Consider the following 23006-nt stretch of genomic DNA (forward strand, 5'->3'; position numbering starts at 1 on the left):
GAATAAACATGACTGTGCTTCACCTCTATGCTTATCATTCAATAAAATTCTAATTTCACCATCATCGATCGCCAGCTTGATCCATATCTCTTGATAGTAAAATGCTTAGATAAGTCAGGAGAAATGTGATACAGTACTTGACCAATAAATATAAATATCATTCATCATTTTTGGGTTGGAAAAAATTTTCATAAAAATATTCAATGCACCCTTCAAAAGTTGTACAATAGCCGTGTTCGAGTTCCTCCGGAAAGCAGTTTTTGTTCTGTGTTTTAGTCACGCCGCTTCAAAATTGTTCAGCAGGGTTACTTTCGGTTTCTCGTTGTTTACCAACACTTCGTGTATCAAACTTAATTTTGTTGTATTAATTTGGGATGTATGGGAGTAAGTATTTGTTTATCACCGTTTGATAAGCTACCATTGGTCAAATTCAACGGATGACTTAGTCAAGACGACGATGTTGCAGTGTAACTTACAGATGAACAAGGCCTAACTGTATAGGAACTCTATCTAGTACAATGTACAGTAGTAACCATAGTGGGATATGAAAGAACGTATTAGACTCGGTGAAACCTACCAAATAGGTATATCAAAATAATTACTACTTTTTTGTAGAATGTTGTATGTGATTAAACAAAACACAATGTATTAAAGTGATTCATTAGTTATTAGTTATGAGATTGATCACTGTTCGTGTTCAGTACTTCTGTTTATATATTCGTTCATTACTAGTGCAGATGCTAAGTCTCACAAATATTTAGCTGCATTTTTCTGAATGCAAAAATAGACCTGGACAGCTGTTGGTGTTTTTCTATCAACAAATTTAACCAATGTCATAATTTGTGGAAAGCTTTTAGAATTTTATTAAGCTTAATTTTCTGTAACAATTTTATCAAAAATTATTTTATTTTCATACATGACGGAAAATAAACTAAAAATGAATAACCTCGTTTCCACAGAAACTACACATGTAAAATGTGATTGCCTAATATCCATTATTTTTTTTATATCCTCATTCAAATTAAATCATTTCATGCTGATTTGAGAAACTCTTTCAAGGTGTAATGAGGCACCTAAGTAACAAGTAACATTTGTGAATCAAATTTATAATTCTGATGAATTTAGTTTACAAAGAATTATTTGTTAACATTTTTTTGTATGGACCACGTGGATGGAATTTTATTACTCATTGAAATTGGATATTTGTGCTTTTAGAAATTAATTTCATAAAAAAATTGAAAGAGCTAGATTAAGTTATTTCATAGAGCTTTATAAAGCTATATAGCTTGATATATGAATATTGTACTGGACCAAAATGTTCCAAGTAACAGCCCACAATAATACAGTTTTTAGATCATAGAGTAACTGATTCTTAAACATTTCACGAAATAAGTGAAGCAGTTTTGAACTTGTTTTTTTTTGGGGGGGGGGTTGTTTTTTTTTTGTTTTTTTTGTTTTGTTCGATACATGTATGTATGCATGAAAGGTGAAGATATCAAACAGTGATCAATTTCATAACTCCTATAAGCAATACAAAATAAATAGTTAGGCAAACACGGACCCCTGGACACAACAGAGGTGGGATCAGGTGCCTAGGAGGAGTAAGCATCCGCTGTCGACCGCCCCGGTAACACCCGACGTGCGCCCTATATCCTGATCAGGTAGACGGAGTTATCCGCTGTCAAAATCAGTGTGCCAAGAACGGCCTAACTATATATCGGTATGAAACATATCAGACAGCATTTGACCCAATGATAGGTTGTAATGACGAGCTAGAGCGTTATAACGACCATAAAATTTGCGAAATGCTGACTTCAATCGAGACTCTTGAAACCCCTGTACCATCAACTTGTTTGTCAGTAGCTTGCCTCGATTTAAAAACGGACAATACGCAGAACAAGCTCTTGCGTATCGAATCAGTTGAGAGATATAAACACCATTTGCAGGTGATAATGGAATATTGTTACATAAATATGGGAAGTTGACGATGGGAAAGCCGAAACCATCCCGTTACAAGGCCGAGCTGCCAGTATCTACTTTCAATAAAATATTTAAATATGAAGCAGAAGTGGACGCAGTCATGTAATTGTTAAGTGAAAAGAAAAATGCAAAGATATTAGTTAACATTTATCACAAATTCTATTAAGAATACAAAATTGGAGACAGTAAAACACGGACCTCCGGAATCTCAATTTTGTCACTGAACTCACTCTGATGAGACTGCTACATGTATTTGTGAGTAAACGTACTGTCTGAACCGAAAAACTATTTACAGTTTATCACGACAAATGGATGGGACAGCAGAGTTGTTGCGGACAAGATGTGATTGTGGTATACATGTATATGGCCGAGTGGACTTACGCACTGGTTTGACAATCTTGCTAGGCGGTGGGTGCCGTACGTCGCTGGTTCGACCCCGGGCTGGGGCGAAAATTTTCAGTACCTAGTTGTGATTATTTAGTGCTTTATATATATATATATATATATATATATATATATATATAGACACACACACAGCACAGCAAACGCGGATCCCTTATTTACCGCGTCATCGCGACGGAAAGTTCCTTTCCGCATTACACCGTCGCGGTTTTTCATAGCGGGACTTCGCGGGACCACGTTTATACCGTGGCGGAGTAAACTACCTGTATTTGCACAGTCGATAACAGGTCTGAATACTGTGTCTTGTCTCCAATGACAGTTACTTCCAATGGATAGAATTAATTGTAAAGTACAATTTAAATCTTATACATGTATGTTTGTGAATTAAAATTTTCGCAGTATTTCAGAACGAATATATACGTGCATTATCCGTATAATCGACAATGTAAAACATAACTTACTTCAGAGATTTTGGTTTCGTATTGTCAGCGATGATCACGGGAAAGTTAATCGGTATTTATAAACATTGTTTTAATAGAAATTAGTTTGAAACTAGAGTTTAGAAAATATTAGATAACATGTCGAAGATATCTTGACAGTTCTGTCTTTCCTGTCAGATCATGGCTTACAGTGTAGTTTTCTAGTCAGCTGAGATTAAACATGCAAATTGCACGTGCATGGACAAGTATCTTTCTTCTGCATACATTTCATTTAATTGAATTTCAAAATAAAAAAAAAATAATTGCATAGATTTTAAGAAAAATCAGTATCTCATATTACAGTATTTAATGAATGTTTTAATGATTAAAATAAATCTAAAACTCAATTCTGAAACTTATTATAATAGATATTTCCTTGATGATCATCGCGCGAAAAGGCATGATAAGATAAAATGAAAATACTTCTATTTGTAAAATAATACTTGGGCATTGAAATGCATGTATGATTCGTTGGAAAGCGAAACCATGGCGAATACATTAAACTGGGACTAAAATTGATGGGACATGTGTCTTTGTTTGATACATATATATCTTTTTATTGAGTATTGGAATCTTAAAATAAGATCATTGATCTTAACAAAAACTCGGTCTTCTATAAAACATGTATACATGTATTTGATGAATTTAGAAAGTCGTTTGTAAAATGAAACATAAATTTAAATTCTACTTGAATCTTGTCGTTTTTGTTTAGAACATTCATCTTGCATATCGGATTATTTGTTGGAAGATGTACGTTTTAGTGATTTAGAATTTTCTTAGTCATCTTGTTATGTTGTAAATAGTGTGGATCTATGGTTGTGTAATACTTCCTGTCTACCCGAGGATCCGAGTTTTGAAATACTGGTGCACGAGTGTTACGAGGAAAAGTCCCCTTGAAGCAGTTTGGTTTCTCTTCAAACATCACCCAGAATGTGGTCAGATTAAGGTTGGAGACCACCCCCCCCCCCCTCCCCCACTTTCGAATGTAGGACAGAAAGTCACAGGACAAAAAGTCACAGACAAAAAGTCACAATAAGAAATTTTATGAAAGTAGAACAAAATATCACAGGACAAAAAGTCACAGTTTACAAGAAAATAAAAAGTATTGATTTTTATATATATTTGAAAACATAGCTGTTCTTTTTGTAAAGTTTGAGAAAATATATATGCAAAATTTATACTTTCTATGAGATTTTGATAATAATTATAAAATTGTTATTCCTTTTATCATATTTATTGTAAAATATTATTTTGATTTTTAAAAAGAGAGATTTTTTTTTATTGAGATAAAATAAAAATAAGCTTTATGATCATTTGGTTTAGTATACTACATATTAATGATTGTCAAAACAAAATCTGATGGCAGAATTATGGTTGGCTTCCTTTCACTCCAGATTATTGTCAAAACAAGAAGTAAGTGAACTGTCATAATATGTTTTATATTTATATATATATATATATATATATATATATATATACATACTTATTATACTAATTGCTATATAAACAAGTTGATGATTTTTCCTTTCTTATTATCTAATAATGAACTGAAAGTGCTAAATGTGGCAAAACAAACACCAATAAAAATGATGGCATGTATTCCCGTCTACCTCCCATCCACTGTAAGAAATGGCTGGTGTCTGAACAACAGCTTTAGTGAGCATTTTTGTGACTTTTCCTACCGATTTTGTGACTCTTTGTCCAGTATGTGACTTTTTGTCCTGTGAATTTTTATCCCATCTAATCAAAAGTTATCATTGTGACTTTTTGTTCTGTGGCTTTTTGTCCTACAGATTTTGTGTCTTTTTGTCCTGTGATTTTCTGTCCGTATACCCCCTCCCCCTTTCATTATCATTGTAAGAATATTGAAAGTTAAGCTTCACAGGCTACATATCCTTTTATTTGTTAGAATGACAAATACATAGCTTTTTCTTTTATCTATGCAAAATATTAAGGATACGACAATATTTGATGAATTAATGAATTTACTTGCGAAAAAACCTAAATATTCAATTTACATTCATTATGCATATCATTTCATTCTTTGGAAATTGTACATCTCACTGGTACATGTAAATGCAATCTAATAGAATGTTAGATTTTAACTGTGTCTGTGACTGACTTCATTTGTCCCGCTAATCTGTTGTGCAGTGCGATCTTGAGCTTGCGTAATACTACTTCTTGTTTACCTGTGTGTCCGAGTTTTGACATACTATCAGTTTTGAAGAGAGTCCCTTTGCAAACATACAGACGCTCTCTCTCTCTCTCTCTCTCTCTCTCTCTCTCTCTCTCTCTCTCTCCTGACGGATTTACCCGAGCCTCACAGTTGTTAAGGTCTTGAAATTCAATAGGCACAACAAATAAATTCTACTTTTTTGGCATAAACTTATGTAAAGAGTTGATTATCAAAATGTAGAAACTTCCATATTGATAACCAAGTGGGTGGTGCAGGATGATGTTTATATAGCAATCGCTGACGGCTTGTTTTCACAATAATCTGGAGTGTATGGAATCTGTCAGCAGATTTTGTTTTGTCAACCATTGATATATATATATATGTAGTATTATAAACCTAATCACAAAGCTCATTTTTATTCGATATCAATAAAATCTTTTTTTTTTTTCTTTTCTTTTTTTTTTTAAATCTAATTCATATTTCACAAACGAATAAAAATTCAATGATAAGTATTGTATTATCAGTATTAAAATTTAAAATTTGAAATTCAAATAAATTCTCATAGAAAATATATAATTTTGCAAATATATTTTCTTAAACTTTACAAAAAGACTTTTTAAAAAAAAATTATATAAAAATGAATATTATTTTTTAAGTTTCCTATGAACTGTGACCTTTTGTCCCGTGACATTTCCCAATTTCACATAATTTCTAATCGTGAATTTTTGTCCACGGTCATTTTGCTTCCAGCATATTTGGAAATTGTGCCTTCTTAGAATATTCCGTTTTATTTTGGCGAATGTCCTCCTCATTTGAAGGAAAACTAATATTATGCAGTCGAGGACAGAGCGATGATAAAATTTTGTCCACGACAACACAATGGTAGTAAGAATCACACGAATTACTTAGCATTGGCCATTTAATGAGTTGTATATGAAATAATATAAGGTTGAAAAGACTTTTCTTCTATCAAAGAGTGCTATTCATTTGCCCTGTTTACTTTAATTGATAAGTTTATGATCTCTTCATCGGGGTTTGCTCCTTTTCTATGTATGTTACAATATAGTTAGATTAGAAATGACTACCAGATACAGAATACGCGGAGTTCTGCATCTTTTTATCTTCTAACAGCGACATATAATACTCTGCATGACATAAATAACAACGTTATTCAAATAAGTGTGAATATTTTAATTCATGTACGTACAAGTATGTGTGGTGTGAAATTCAAAGAATGCAATGAAAATGATAAATGCGTCGAAAGACAAAATAATAATAATCAAACGATCGGGCAAGAACCAGCCCTATAGCATAATATCAAATGGTCAATGAATGATTGTGTCAAGCGCGTGAAAAGGAGCGTCTTTTTGTAATATTATCGGACGAAATTGCAATGGCACCAAATTGCATGTTATGCATAGTCGGAAAAGACGTCCTCATGTGATAGAAAATGATTGTACCAATGAAGTTGGGGTTTGATCACGATGGAGAAAGGGGCGTATATCCCTGTCCGTCCGTCTCGATTGAGTTTTATATTAGTGCGTTTTTGGTGCATGTGCCAGTCACGACATATTTCTAAATTATAGAACAACAATCTGAAAATAGTCATGGACCATTTTTATGGCAAGGGGTTTAGATTTTTTCAATGTTTTCAAAAATACACATTTTTTTTAAGGAAAAAAGAATACTCGATCATTTTATAACTTGACATCAATCCAAGCTCCCTCCTCCTATAAGAAAATGGTCCATACCTTTCATGTACCACCTTACTATTTTGTCTGACAGTTAATCACACATATACAATTAGTCACCGGAAAAACTCTTTTTAATCTATCAACTCAGTATCCAGAAAATGAGGATAATGCAACGCAAATACTATAATACTGCGCTCCGGACACTTAACAACAAGAGTTTCACGAATTTTCTATCACTAAAACATCAATTTAATGTCTACATGTAGTTAATGCTGTATAAGATATTTTGAAACACGATGGAAACCTTATTTCCAATAACATAAATAGTTAATACTAATAAACCGAACTTTCCGATAATATTATCTTAATGCCGACATGTTTTTGTTTTTTTATATTATTTGAATATCCAAACTAGAATTAAATTAAAGTTGTGTGATTGTTCAAATGTATTGATTTTTTATTTCTATATATTTGTCATATTTCATAAGGTACTATACTTGTACAATATTGTTTTGAACGTCAGTACAGGGACAGCTAAAAGTGCTACCGAAGAAAATGTTATGAACAGGAAATTCAATGTGTTAGTTGTTGGATGTGTAATTTATTTTTCAAGTGAGACAGGATTTTTTATTTTATATTTTCACTGCACTCATGAAAATATAAAAAAAAAAAAACCCTTCCTCACTCGTGAAATAAACTATATGTCCAACAAAAAACCATGGAGTATCCTCTACATAATAATAATTATTTCAATTTTGAATCCAATTAAAGCCATTAAAAATAATCTATATAGTTCAGTCATGTCTTGATACTCTAACCAGAAAGACAATTAAATTTATCTCTATCTAACAATATATTTGTTTATTTACCCTCACCATCACCATCCCCGTCACAAAAACACAGAAATATCCACTCTCTTAAGCCATATAAAACCTCGAAAACGTCAACATGTTTTAAACTATAATTATTTTAGTTTGTATTGAATATTCATATAAAATTTTTCCTATCTTTTTCAATATCCATAATTTTCAACCAATTCCCTTCTCATGTTCTTTCTGTTGCTTTAGGCGAGGGGGGGGGGGGGGGGGTGTTTCAAATCTTCTAGAATATCGTTTACTTGCTACTCACTAATACAGACATTCATCCTAGATATACATTTGAAAACATAATATATCGATTCTCTCTCTCTCTCTCTCTCTCTCTCTCTCTCTCTCTCTCTCTCTCTCTCTCTCTCTTACATTTTAAAGCTGGCACCCAAAACGCGTCAAATTTCTAAATAAAAATATGCATAGGAAACTTCATATGGCGCTCACGGCGGGTGTGATCGTTCAACAGGGGATGCTGACTCCTCCTAGGTACCTGATCCCACCTCTTCATAAAAAGTCGGCATTGTCAATTTTATCTATAGATGTAGGCTGCATAGGAGTAGCGATTTGTGCACAGTGTAAACGTAATAGTTAACCATTGAATTTAATTCAAGGATCAACCCATGCCCCCTAATTCCCCAAGATTTTCGATCAAGAGGTTTGGATTTGTTTTATTTTGATTGTCAACTAATTCTCACCCCCCCCCCCCCCTCCCTTTTTGAAAAAAAAAAGATGCTTCGTGCCTGATTATATCACATGCTTTCATCGTACTTTTTCCCCCAGCAACCCTTTTGATGGACATTCTGAAATAAATTCTCTGAATTAATTGCATCATAACTTGGAAGAAATAAAACATCAAATACGGCTGCAACACCCCCTCACAATCCTACAAGTTCACACAATGCGCTTAAAAACAATTCAATGAACTCGAAAAAATTAAATATAGTTTTTAATCATAGATACAATACAAACTGTTAAAACTTAGCATAATAAAGAATTTGGTATTGTAAGCTTTACTATACTATTTTGACAGCGATGGTAAGCACTCTCCTACTTCCAGTGTAAGGATTGTACATTGTATGTCATTTACAAAGACTAGACGAACATTACAACTACAATGTTAAGTTCAATGATATACGTCAGCTCGTTAATAGTTCGTGGAGAGAGAGAGAGAGAGAGAGAGAGAGAGAGAGAGAGAGAGAGAGAGAGAGAGAGAGAGAGAGAGAGGGGGGGGGGGGAGAGACGCGAGGGGTCTCAGAGGACACCGAGCCCGACCGGAAATACGAAAATCCACCCATCCCCGAATTTCACTTCATCCCCCCCCCCCCCCCCCAATTTGATGAGGTTTATATGTACCAACTCCGAACGTTTTAACCTGCATCACTCTAGATTGCAATACATACAATCTTACAAATCAATGATTTATGCCTATGATACAACATTATAAACTTTATAAAATCATGATAACAATTTTTAAAACAGTTCAAAACATCTTCACACCATATCACAGAACACATCACAATATGACAAAAATCAAATCGCGTCCGAGATCAATGTGCTAGGTACATCGCAGGAAATCACGAACATGGAATTCACGCACGTGTCACAAGACAGGGATCATCTTGGACATTGACATTGGACAACGCACACAACACGAAAAGACATCACATCACATACTCCTGCGACGAAATACCACAGGGGGAGACACCAGACGGGGTTAGTGCAGGCTTAAATACCCCTCCCTCCGCATTTGGGGGCCTTGTGGGTATGGGAAATTTTACACTCCTCGCGGAACAACCCATTCATTTTCTTTTGTACTCCCTTCCGATGATTGGACCTATGTTATATCTGGTTCACTGACACCTGAACCTGGAGCTCACAACCATCACCCCAAAACCAACTGGAACGCGCAACGCTACTGACAACAAACCCATCTTTCTCATCACATAGAGATTTGTCAGCCCTGAGGGGTTAGCCTCTTAGTCTCTAAGGAAACACTCCTATCCCACCAACCATCAGCGACCACGACCCAGTCGGACACAAAACCCGCATGTGCGGGATCACCCCCGTTTCCCGAGGATCCCCCCCCCCACACACACACACACGACCACCACCAAACCACCACACCACAGCATATCCACCATTTATAACCAGCCAACTGCGGTACACTGATCAAGTGCGCCTTAGGTGCCTCCTCAACCATGGGTAGGGCATATAAAATCGGCGGGGGCGGGGGTGGAGACGGAAAAACAACAAAACTGACTTTGATGTTATTTCATTCAACAATGTCTTTCATAGAGCAATTTTGTAATAGATGCATGTTACTTGTATGTATGATGACACAATGATACCAAGCAAAGAATAATGATAAATGATATTTGATCATATTCTTACAGCAAAAGAAAATCCATATGCCACGCATCAGTCGCCTATTGATGGTGGACCAAACCTCCATCACCAATCTCAGTAAAGACCGAGCCCTTTGTGACATGTCCTCTGGTACATAGAGATACTGAATAATTCGGACTACTCAAAATAATGTATGCACTAATTTCATAATAACTGAAGATCTACTCATTGGTAATACATTTTCTTATATCAATTTTCAGTAATTATTGATGTTATACAACCATGTAATGAATCGAGCAGCACAAGTTCAGATAACGCATATATCCTTGCCTCCAATGAAGACAGTCCCAATGGTAATCGTATCCCAAGTTAATTATCCTAAAATTGCATTATCGTAAACATGGAAACTATGATTATAAAGTAATCTGAAAGACTTTTTTGCCATTTGAAATAGATTCCCATTTCATTTGTGCTTACATTAAGTAAGCAAAGTCATGTGCATATCAATGCAATATAGAATTCCAAGTATGAAATACTTGTAAAAGGGGGGGGGGGATGTGCTTATTTGTATAGATTTATGTAAAAACAACATCAATTTTATCAATTTCCATGTATTCCCTAGTACATGTAATTACAATTTTCACATAAAATGACAAATTTGATATAAACACTGTAGTTGAACATTTCAATATCATTGAATACTTTTTGAGTGAGAACATAACAACGATGCTGATTGGACGAACAATTCGTTTGATTTCTTAGTAAAAAAAAAACATCAATCCTTCGGAGTTCATCTGCACTAAACACGCGGGACTATTTTTTCTGTGGAATGCGTCTTACCCGTTCTAATTTTAACATTATTCTATAAAACAGGAAATTCCACAAGAACATTGTAAACGAAATGTATTCGTTTGATTTTTTATTTCCTTGCTACCAAACATAAACATGGACAAAGATATGAATAAAACACAAAATTTATTTAAAGAAACAACACACATAGTGATGATTTGGCAGAATAGTCAATTTAATGTCCGGGGCCACTGACTGGTATGGTAGAAGAGGTAGACAGATATACACGAGTTTTCTCGGTGTATACCGTCTGCTTAACGATTTCGATAACATGACGGAGCAAGCGGCGAATTTTGATCTTGGAGATATTCAAGAAATCAAATTGCGTGATATGGGGCTCAACGAGGTCGATTTAGTCTTAGATGAAGAGGTGTTAGCTTTTTACTTGATCTTGATATTGAAATGTAGCCGAGTCGTGCATTCCATCATTCCTACGACACAACCAATGTCCAACATCTCCAACACAATGTATCATATATCCAGTCACCGCTTGTTCTCTTCCTTTATATCTAATTCAGCTTTTAACCATTGCGCCTTTAATTTGGTGTCTAATTCAATTCAATTCTGCAAGTAACTCTACCTGACTGCCACCGTGGCGTAGAGGTTAGAGCGTTCGCCCCGCATGCGGAAGGTCGGGGTTCGTATCCCGGCCGCGACAGACCCAGATCGTTAAAACAGGTAGTGACAGTTCCATCACCAAACGCTCGGCATAATGTGTGAATGTCACGCAATCTAATTGAAATTAGATGTTAGATCCGCTTGCATACTCGCTAGACAAACGTAGCGAGTATGCGAGCGGATCCAACATCTAATTTTAATTAGATTGGAATGTCACGAGTCCTCGGAGATGACCTTAAAAACAGATATCACGTGTCACAGTAGGTGTGGCACGCTAAAGAGTCCTCACTGCTCAACCTTTCAGACGTGTCAATAAGCATGTATTGTGACTTCTAAAAGATTTATACTGAGTTTATTTTAAGCATCAATTCTGCACCCAACTTAAAGTCATCTTGCAGTTTTTATTCAATTACATCAACAGATTTATCACTCACGTCCTGTGAAGTGTCGTCTGCATACATTGTAAATGAAGAATGTTTAAGACATTTTGGATAATTGTTAATGTACAAAATAAAAAAAATAATGGTCTTAGAATTGACCCCTGAGGAACTCCTAAGGATATCCTTTTTCTTTAGATAACACACCTCTCCAACTGACACATTATTTACTATTTGAAAGATATGATTGAAACCATTAAGTATTGTGACAAATTCTAAAAGACATATGTCTGTGCAAAAGAACTCCATGGTTGACTGTATCAAAGGCCTTACGCAAGTCAATAAAAAGAACTCCTGTAAACTTTCCATCGTCCATGTTTTTGAACCATTTATCACCAAGACATTCAAAGCTTTTTCATATGAATGACTTGGCCTAAAACCAGATTGGCTATCTGTAGTTAATTTATATGTGGATACATATTCATAAAAGGAATTGAAGACATGTCTTTCACTAATCTTACTGACAACTGGTGAAATAGAAACTTGTCTGTAATTATTTACCAAATGCTCATTACCTGCTTTGTTCAGTGCAACTACACTTACTCTTTCCCAAGCATCAGCAAATGTACATGAAAATGCGGATTTGTTGAAAATAAATTGTAAAATATCACCTATATGATCAATGACAACTTTAAAAGCTTAACAGAAAACCATCAATACCTGTGGCTTTCGAAGATGCCATTTTGATAATTTCATTTGCAAGAAATTCAACTGTAATTGCTGGAATTTTAAATGAACCCAGCGGTTTTAGTTGTTCCACTTTTGGGAAAGAAGAATCAAAATGTTTTCTATTTTATGTCCTAAATTGCATAAGAAATCATTAAAACAGTTAACCATTGCTTCAAAGGATGTAGTATTACCGTTGTCAGTTTGTAGATGTTGTCGAATTCTGTTTCGATTGTAAACATTGTTTCAATCTGGACCACATGTCCTTTGGCCGAGTGGTACATTTATCAAGTGCCTCCTCCACAAAGCCCCGTTTTGCTTCTCTGACCTTATGAGTGATAAGATTTTGTTCGCTTTGTAGAGACCTCATTCATCCTCCGATTTGGACCGTGATGTTCTTTCATGCTTTCATGTAGGTACTCTCGATTATGCTCTTCATTCAAACTTTCATCGTTTATCCATTCCTCTGATTTAACCTTTATTCGCCTTTCTTCAAAAGGTTTATGTTTGTCAATGATTTCGAAGAAACGTGAGTTGAAATCACGCCACATTTCATTTCATGAAAGGCGAAGATAACGAACAGTGATCAATCTCATAATTCCTATACGGGATACAAAATAGAGAGGTGGGCAAACAAGGACCCATGGGATCAGGTGCCTAGGAGGAGTAATCTTCCATCCATCTCCTGTCGACCGGTCACACTCGCCCTTGGTCATACATTGTATATCGTGATCAGGTAAACTGTGTTGTACACATTGAAAAAGTATTGAAATTCATTGTGAATTTGTTTAAATTTAAATGAATGTGGATTGGAAATTCAGTAAATTAATCTTGGCTAAAAATAAGCCAATGGTTGCTCCGGTGAAGGATTTGAACCTGTGTAAGTGCACATTATTTGTATTGATGTGACAATCTCGGAACTCAGTTGAAATTCAAATAATCAGATCACATCAAGGTATAAATTATGTACTTCTAAAACCACTCTTTTACCTTCTTTTATTTCTGTATTGATGAAATGTTTTACAAGTTATATTCACTTTCCGGACTTGATCATCATAGTTACTTTTCTCAGTGATGCCGAACTATGACCCCAGTTATACCAGACGATATATTTGCCATTAACCTTGGCAGAGTGAACATACTGGCCATTCAGATTGGATTTATGGCAGTTTTTATACCACCATGCCGCTGAATATGTCCTGGCACAATGGGCACTGCTCTTGTCATTGTCCTGATCTCTTGTTGAAAATTGCATTCCATTGTGGTAAGCAAGACTGTCTCCTGGGTGTAAGGACAAATATACTTTTAACAGTGACACAATGAAGTGTTTTTTCCCCAATAATAATCGTTTCGGTATTGAGCTATAAGTATAAACATATAAAAATTAAAGATCTTGCTAACCTGCCGTGCCCCTGTATCCTGACACAATTAGTTTGTATTTGCTGCTTTCATCACCAACAGAGAATTTGGAGTATTTAGCATACGCCTTCTGACCATTAAATTTCTGAAGGTTCACACGGAGGACTTGGTTCCCTGACTTGGTAAGTGAGTGTAGCGCGTCATTTCCTTTAGGTGAAAGAAACAAACGATGTTTTGAAACTGTTCTTGAATTATACTTTCAAAATTGAAAATGCAAAAACAAGAATGACATTCCGTTAACATGTACATATTGAATAGCATATTACCAACGAAATGTTTCAGTAAACTATTCTCAGGAAATCTAATTACATGTATATGTAATACATGTATCTAACTTGTGGGCAAGGTTAAAGGAAATTTATCCATTCATTTATTTAATAGAGTAGATGAAATGGAGAGATGGAGGGAAGAGGAAGAGGCGTAATGGAATAGGGAGAGAGAAGAGGGGGGAAGGTAAAATGGAAGAAAACAAAGGAACAGAAAAAAAGAAGAGATAAGAGATGAGTGGAGAGTTGAGGGAGTAAAGAAGGATATCATAATTTGAGAGAGGAAGAGGTGGAGATAAAGGAGTAGGGATGAATAGGGGAGAGAGGAGGAAGAGAGGAAGCCATACGGAATGGAAGGATAGGGGAGTGAGAGGATGAGAAATGAAAGAGGGGGATGGGTGAAGAAGGATAAAGGGTACTATCTAAAATTGAGGGATTTGGGCAAAGGGAGAGGATGAGATAAAAAGATAGGGATATAAGAGAGCAGATGGGAAGAAAATATCTAAAATGTAGAGATAGGGAACATAGGAGGAAAGTAGGAGAGATAAGAATTGAAGGGAGGGGATAGAAAGGTAAAAATAGAGAAAGAGATGAAGGAGGGAAGATATGAGAAGAAATTGAGGGACAGGAAGTAAAATGTTACATGGGATGAAAGGAACCCTGCTGTTCATCCCCATACTTAAATGGAGGTTTCGGAGCAAAATGTGGCGAGTATCTCTTTTCCTAAATACTATAGTGGTTCCTGTTAAACACTACCAACCAAACCTAAAGGATGTGAACGGTTACAATGTCTCTTGATTAGAAAATGCTGTTTGTCATACATGTTTTTAAAGAATATCTATGATCAATATATGTGTTAGCTAAGTCCCACTTTTGGTTATGTTTTGGATTTTGCTGAAAGGGAATATGCTCACACAATACATATTTGTAACGCTTTGAAAATATTGAATAAATGTGTTTAAGTTTCTGCACTTACCTATCCAGTAATTCGTCGAAGGATCTCCAAATCCATGTTTGTAATCTCTCCAAGTCCTGTAGAAATCTGTTGATGCATCCCGCCGTTTCTGAATGACCTTTCAATAGAATTATTATTAACAAAGTAATACAAACCGTATGCTTCATCAGACAGATAGAGATCAACAGAGAGAAGAGTATGTGATTGATTGAAAGGGGATAGAGGATAATGAGAGGGAGAGGGAATATAACTAATCTATGGTAATTCAAATCAAAAGTTTAATCAGATAGATAGATAGATAGATATCGAGTATATTCATTGCAAACACGTAGCCAATGTAGCTAAAGAAAATAAGCAGAAAATACCTACTGTCCAACCACCACCGTCCGTCGTCATGTCACAATACACCAGTTTCTTTGTCTTTAGGTCTGGGTAAATAGTATACACCCCACTTTTTCCCTTCCTTTCTTCATTATGTTTCAATATGCTCAGGCAGTCTTTGTGCTGAACTGGAAAGTGAACGTAAAATATGATGCATTCATCTAAAAAAAAAAAAAAAAAAAAAAAAGGGTGTGTAGACGTTTCTTTTACTAACCCTTGAGACATCTTAGAGAATAAAAGCACGTCACCCGCCTTAAGTGAAGTGCGATGAAGTTTTATGCATGGCGTTTAGTGCCATACCAATAAAGGTCCTTTATCGAGCCCATGCCTACCGTGAGATGGGACCTCTGTAGTGAAGGTCATATCCGAAAGACCGGTGACCTTCACTTTTAATGCAGGGCGATTTGGCGAAGTTAAAACTCGATTTAAAAATCCAATGAAATAGTGTTGATAATGTGTTATTTTCAGATATTTACAATAGCATATAAATACATGATATCAGACCTAAAATCACACACATGCATCCAATCTTCCATGTAAAAACTCTTTCTTCATAACTTTGAATGTAATATAGTATAATACTGATACTGGTATAATACTGATACTGTCCATCTACTTGTATATATACATGATTAGCAATTCATATATGTATGTACTTGTTTCCCCAACATGCTGCATCCACATGCAGTTTGCAGTCTATGTAACCTGTAGTTAATGTTGTAAACTTTCTTTCTTTTTTGAATTTCCTTCTTTATAAAATGTCTTACTGTTATGCCCTCTGGGCCCAAAATTGGAATAAACTTATCTTATTTTATCTTATAGTATTTGACAGGTAAGCTTAATTTAAAGGCATTGGAAATTTACATATCAATAAAATGATACTAAATATAATGATAACAAATATAATCTACATAGCTCTAGCTTTCCATCATTTGTTATATACAATATCGTATATTGACCATTTACTGAGTTATTTTGACTTTGCATTGAAATACACTTTCTCAATACTTTTCCATTTTTCTGTAGCACTTAAATAGATTCACTGCCTCAAAAAATTTTTTGGCCCAATTCCTTGTGATCTGGAATAATATATAACCTATTTTGAAACCAATAAAAGAAAATTGTCTAAACAATTTCCTTCTGTATTATCAAGTAAAACAATTCTTCTTGAAATTTTATAATCATTTTCTAGTTCATTGAACCATTGCTCAAAATCATTCCAAAATAAGTTGACATATACACAATCATGGAATATGTGAATTATTGTTTCTGCTTCACAATCACAAAATGTACACAAATTATTGTCTGAAATTTTAATTTTGTAAAGAAATGAGTTGGTAGCAATGTAATTCACTAGTATTTGGTATTGAAAGTAAATTATTGTCTCTTTTGTGCATAATGATACATTTACAAAATAAAGTTCCCAGTCTTTTCCTGAAATGGGTTCTTTAAATAAAGTTTCCCACTTTTCCTTTTTTGGAAGTTGGGTCTATAAACTCCGTTCCTTTAAATAATTGACATAACAATTAGCATTGCATGTTGACAACAAGTTTTGTACAATACATATCTCAATATGTTCATTTTCATGAATTCTACATTCTTTCATTGAATGCAATATCTCTTTTGACTTTTGAAGGTATTTCTTTGTTTTTCTAATATGTGCTCCTGAATCGTAATATGGTTTCCATCAATATCAAGGAAGTCTGATATTGTTTTATTTACAAAATTCTATGATTCTAATTTACAAAAATAGTCTCTACCTCTTTTTCCTGTTTCATACCATGTTGCTTTTGACCTTAACATTAAACCAACAATTAATTTTCTCTCTCTAGAATTTTGAAAGGATTGTTTTTGTTTCCTTAAGGAGTCCCGTGTCCTCTTTATATCCTGAAGCATTTACCTTAGTTTTTAAATCCAAAATATCCTTTTCCAACAACTTAATTGCTCTCAGACTTTTTAATTTTGCTCAAGCTGATGAATACTCGATAGACAATAATTTTATTTACATTTTTAAGATTTCCCAAATGATTAATCGCTAATATTAAATGTAATGTCCTAATGTTCTATTTTCACGTGTCACCATGTAGTCATTTATTGTGTCAGTAATGCACTGTCTTACTCTGTAAATTCATTTTCAAACAATAGCTGCGAATTAAGGTATATAAAAATATTTTGCAATAGGAAAACTTTTTGTAGACGATATATATTTATTTGGGAGTATTCTCATCTTTATTTGAATTTTTGTTTATATTAGTTGTTTGTAGAATACTTACAGTTGTCTTTTGATGTTCCTGTCACGTTATAGGTAGACACGACATTTACCCGAAATGAGGCAGGCTGGATATTCTGAATCTTGGAATCCGACAGTTTCCAAGACCAATGGATGTTCTGAAGTCGTTGTTTAAGTCTGTCTGCTATGTAAATAGAAAGCAATCTGAGATACTTGATGCAATTGCAATAAATGCCTATACGAGTCATGCTGTTTAGATTGATTTTTCATACGGATAAAACATTTTGCAGTGGGGAAAAGAAACGTTACAGGGGTCATGTTTACGCTACATGTGATCTTGGGCTGTGTTCAAGATCGTTTGCCATTTTAAACATTATCGTATTTTGGTTATTTAAAATGATGAAAAGATGATAAAATAACAATAACAGCCACTTATCGCTTCAGAATTACACAATGACACAGAAACTTCCTCTTCAATTCCAGAATCCGCAACGTGAGTCCCCTGCCCCCTAAATTCCCCAATCCGCCATGCGAGTCCCCTGCCCCCTTAATCACTGAGTCCGCAACACGAGTATCCTGCCCCTTCAATCCCTGGATCCATCACGCGAGTCCCCTGCCCCCTAAATTCCTGAATCCACCATGCGAGTCCTCTGCTCATTCAATCTATGAATTCGAAACGCGAGTTCCCTGCCCGCTCAATCCCATGGTACGCAAAGGGAATTCCCAGTCCCTTCAAACCCTGAATCCGCCTCGCGAGTCCCCTGAACGCTCAATCCCTGGATATGCAAAGCGAATCGCCTACCTCCTCAATCCCTAAATCCGCCAAATGAATCCCCTACCCCGTCCCTCTCAAGCAGTGTATCCATCACACAAGTCCCCTGTTTCCTCAATCTCTGAATCCGCCACACGAGTCCCCTAACCCCTCAATCCGCCACATAAGTCCCCTACCCTCTCAATTCTTGAATCCGCCACGCGAGTCCCCTGAACCTTCAATCCCTGAATACGCCACACCAGTCCTATACTCCCTCAATCCCCGAATCCGCCACGTGAGTCGCCTTAACCCTGCCCCTTCAATTCCCGAATCCACAATGTGAATCGACTGATTCCTCAATTCCTGAATCCACCACGCGAGTCCCCTGCCCCATCAATCCCTGAATCCGCCAAATGAGTCCCTCTCAATCATTGTATCCATCGCACTAGTCCCCTGTCTCCTCCATCCGCCACATGAGTCCCCTACCCTCGCAATTCTTGAATCCGCCACGCGAGTTCCCTGCCCCTCAATCCCTGAATCCGCTATGCGAGTTTCCTGTCCCTTGAATCCGTCACGCGAGTCCCTTATTCCCTGAATCCGCCACGTGAGTCCCCTGACTTCTCAATCCCTAAGTCCGCCACGCGAGTCCCTTGCCTCCTCAACCCCTGAATCTGCCACACGTTTCCCCTGCCCCCTCGATCTCTGAATTCACCGCATGAGTCTCCTGTCCCTTCAATTTCTGAAGAATCCGCCACACAAGTCCCCCAGCCACCTCAATCTCTGAATCCGCCACCAGATATCAATAATTACAACAATAGTACAGAGTCATTCAATATGAATGTGTATCACTTTGTGAATAGGATCACAAGCAGATTGTTAGTAAATATGTGACATGAAAGCATCAGCTACAGTGACATGGACCCGCTGTTGGTCTGCTGACTTGAAACTCGGTCGTCAACTGAAAATTCGGACCACTCAAATGATCAATGTCCATAGAAGTACTAGTAGCATGAAATATACCCCACGCTGATTGTACAAATGTACAATGCTTTTTTTTTTTCATGCCCCCATATTACAAGAAAACCCGGACACGTATAATTTAATCCGTTGTTATGTGAAGTTGAAAGTTGATTTTCGTATCAGGGGTTTTATCGGCATCATTATTAACAAAACAGAGGTATAGTTGTATCTATCTAAGCTATATTTAATCTATATGTATTCTTGCATTATGTGTATCGTATACAATTCGTTTTCACCTTGAAAATCTTAAGTTCATTGTCAGTGCAATTTTAGCTATAATAATGCACTTAGATAAACACAAAAAATACTGATATTAGGAACAACTCACTCTGTAATTTTGAGGATGTTTCCTTCCCATTCGATATTACCAGTATGAAAGCAGATGCACCCAACAGGACCACGAACTTCATATTTATGGAAGTGACACCACTAACCCACTGGCGCACAATGTGACAATGTTTCGTTCAGCAAGTGTGGGAAACAAATAAAATATAATAAAACTTGATATTACGGCAACGAATTGTGACAAATGGATATTTTAAAACAATAATTTTGTGACTTAAATACGATCTGTATCGTATTGACTAACAGAAAACAGGTGGTGTTTCTCAAAACCATAGATTATGTTTCATTTCCTTGTTAGTGCATACATTCAATGAAACGTGGGATCATAACTCCTATAAAAAATACAAAATAGAGAGTTGGTCAAACGCGGACCCCTGGATATACCAGAGTTAGGATTAAGTGCCTAGGAAGTGTAAGTATCCCCTGTTGACCGATCACACTCACCGTGAGTCCTATCTTCTTGGTCAGGCAAACGGAATAACCCGTAGTTAAAATCGGCGTGTAAACAACGGCCTAATATATTGTCAAAAAGACGTCAGACAACATTTGACTCAATGACAGGTTGTTTTGGCAAACTAGATCGTTATAACGACCAGACGTGTGGCATTGCCTTATTTGTCAATAGCGTAATTCGATTTAAAAATTGAATATATATTTTAACTTTATTTATACATCATTATTAGAGTATGTCACAGTCGATGTTGAGATTTGATGTTATAATTTCTATTTTTAGTCATACTTAATCACGATCTTTTACTGACAGTTTTACATTAAATATTGACTTTGCACTCGGCCAATCTCATCCTAAACTTTACTCTCGTTAGACGAGAGTCGCTGTATTTAAGATAAGACACGATTTAGTTTAAGTTGGTATGCCATGAAAACAAGGAAATATAAGCTCCAGGGAACGTTTAGACTGACGATTTAATTTTTTTCATTTTAATTGCACAATTACTAGAATGCGTTATGCTTCACATACAAAGTTTTAGATCAAAATTATAACTATCTTAATACATCTAATGCAATATTTAGCTTATTTAAGATTTTTTGGACATTAATGCGTCTGTAGTGGGTCTAATCATTATTCTCATTTGATAAAAGATTGACGGATCTAAATTTCTATGGTGTTTTTCAAATCAACCTTCATCATAGCAATACTTGACTGCAACACAGGTAAATACGTATATATATATATATATATATATATATATATATATATATATATATATATCATCATCAACTAGTTATCATCAATTGATTAATTGCATACCTAGACTTTAAACAAAATGTAGAGGAAAATCAGATGAATGGTACAAGGAAAAAGACCAGTGAAAATAATTGTTTAATATTGTGATTAATCATGCAAGGGCGTGAGATATATGTGCATAAAAAATATACAGCTTTCTATTTAGTTTCAAATAATAAGGAAGTGACCTAACTTCCTTAGTGTAGTTTGAAATAGATACGATTTCATTATGAGCTTTCAGGAAAAATAAAGATGATGTGTTTTATTTGTAGAATCCTGCTTTTGCCAATATATCCAAATTTGTCCAGAAACGGAAATCAGAGGAAAAGATCCTTGGTGACAATTGTGTCCACATTACTATTCAGTCATGCGTTGGCTGTAAGTATCGTTCTTTTCGGAGTTTTATCTGCTGTCCATGGGGCGTATATAACAACGATTTTTGTCAAGTGGTCCATCCTTACGATATTCATCACGTTCGGATTGTTGGCGTCGTTGGTGTTACTAATTTCCCGCTGTCGGATACGATTGCCGACAGGTACACAAGTTCAAGAACGAGATCCATCATTGAACTTACAGTTGGTATTCTTATGGATATTCGGATTGGCAAATATGATCCATTTTTGTATAAACTTATCCATATATCTAGGATGTATGGCAAAGACTCAGAACGACTCTGGTCACTATTCATTCATGATATTCGTCAACATCATTTATGTGATGTTCACCATATTTCAGATGACGTTCATTACTTATAACAGAAACGAACAACTTCAACGAATGTATCATCTTCGGGTTTCGTGTGTTTTCATTCTTCTAGCAAACTTCTCAATTTGGTACAGTTCAACAGTGAACAATATGTTTGCAAACGGATATGTCACAGAAGAGCGTAATAGATCGTGTTTTCACAATTCCGAAATTGAGAGAAAACTGGGAAGTCGTATATCTCCAATCCTGCTGCCTCCTCAGCTCGAATTTTGCATCCTTGCTTCAACTCTTCTTATGTCGCTTTGGGAAAATCCGAAAGAGTCACAGACATCAAGAAATACATTTGCGTTTGATACAGCTGATCATACACAACCACAGTCCACCCTTCCGCAGAATGAAAGTATCGCGTTTAGTCATATTCTCGCTCTTATTTTTGGAATTTTGATAAATGTACCAATATTGGTATCAACTGTTGTGCTGACGTATGTGTATAATTGGGAGAATAAAACTGCAATCCTCGTTTTAGACATTAGCGAAAGTCTAAGTGCCCTTTGTACCTGCATCATCGTGTTTGTTTGTTGTCGATATCTGAATGTAAACTGTGTATACAGAACAAAGCCGTTGACGACCAGAGAGCAAATCTTGATTTTTAGTTCTACCGGGATAATGGCGTATTTTACACTTGGTCTTTTGGCTGGACTGTCAGGTTTTACCTTTAGGAAGTCTACTATAGTCAGTCGAATCTTCGGAATGCTGGAAACGTTCCTCCAGACTTTGTTTTTTATCAAATCCGCTCGCTATGAGATGGAGAGAAGTGAACAGAGGGTGATCTCCTGCTGTGGACTGATGTTGGCGGTCACTAATTTGATGTATTGGCTGCAGGACTCGTACAACAGAAACATCATCACAAAGACGCGCTACTTGGGGTACATGGACTGGAACACTGTGGAACTCACACTAGTGCCTCTGATGATATTCTACAGGTTTTTTTCCGGAATCAGTGCGTATGTAATGTACAAAACATTTGCACCTCCATCTTTACACTAATCGATGATTTTGTCAATAATAAACATTTGAAACTTCATTTGCGCTTTATTTTTAGTTGAAGGTGTTAACCTTTTAACTTGTCACAAAGACCTATACCGTACATAATATAAATGTAAAAACTTAAA

General features: G+C 35.7%; 2 protein-coding genes across 3 annotated transcripts; one reads left to right on the forward strand and one right to left on the reverse strand.

The window, feature by feature from the left end:
- Positions 1 to 13495: 13495 nt before the first annotated feature.
- On the reverse strand, positions 13496 to 20026 carry LOC125677292 (ryncolin-1-like). The gene is made up of 6 exons (XM_048915305.2): positions 19867 to 20026; positions 17811 to 17951; positions 15526 to 15698; positions 15178 to 15274; positions 13918 to 14082; positions 13496 to 13797 (listed from the first exon to the last, which is right to left on the reverse strand). The coding sequence occupies exons 1-6, from the start codon at positions 19946 to 19948 to the stop codon at positions 13550 to 13552; spliced, it is 906 nt and encodes a 301-aa protein (XP_048771262.2). The 5' UTR covers positions 19949 to 20026; the 3' UTR covers positions 13496 to 13549.
- On the forward strand, positions 19144 to 23006 carry LOC125677288 (uncharacterized). Of its 2 annotated transcripts, none has more exons than XR_008801900.1 (2): positions 19144 to 19695; positions 21402 to 23006. XR_008801900.1 is itself a non-coding variant. In XM_048915300.2 (2 exons), the coding sequence occupies exon 2, from the start codon at positions 21739 to 21741 to the stop codon at positions 22879 to 22881; it is 1143 nt and encodes a 380-aa protein (XP_048771257.2). In that variant the 5' UTR covers positions 20170 to 20295; positions 21402 to 21738; the 3' UTR covers positions 22882 to 22918. The 2 variants fall into 2 exon arrangements, 1 of the variants encoding a protein (XP_048771257.2); XM_048915300.2 differs by lacking the exon at positions 19144 to 19695 and adding an exon at positions 20170 to 20295 and having other exon boundaries at positions 21402 to 22918.

This window comes from Ostrea edulis, chromosome 3 (assembly GCF_947568905.1).
Source record: "Ostrea edulis chromosome 3, xbOstEdul1.1, whole genome shotgun sequence".
NCBI classification, from domain to species: domain Eukaryota; kingdom Metazoa; phylum Mollusca; class Bivalvia; order Ostreida; family Ostreidae; genus Ostrea; species Ostrea edulis.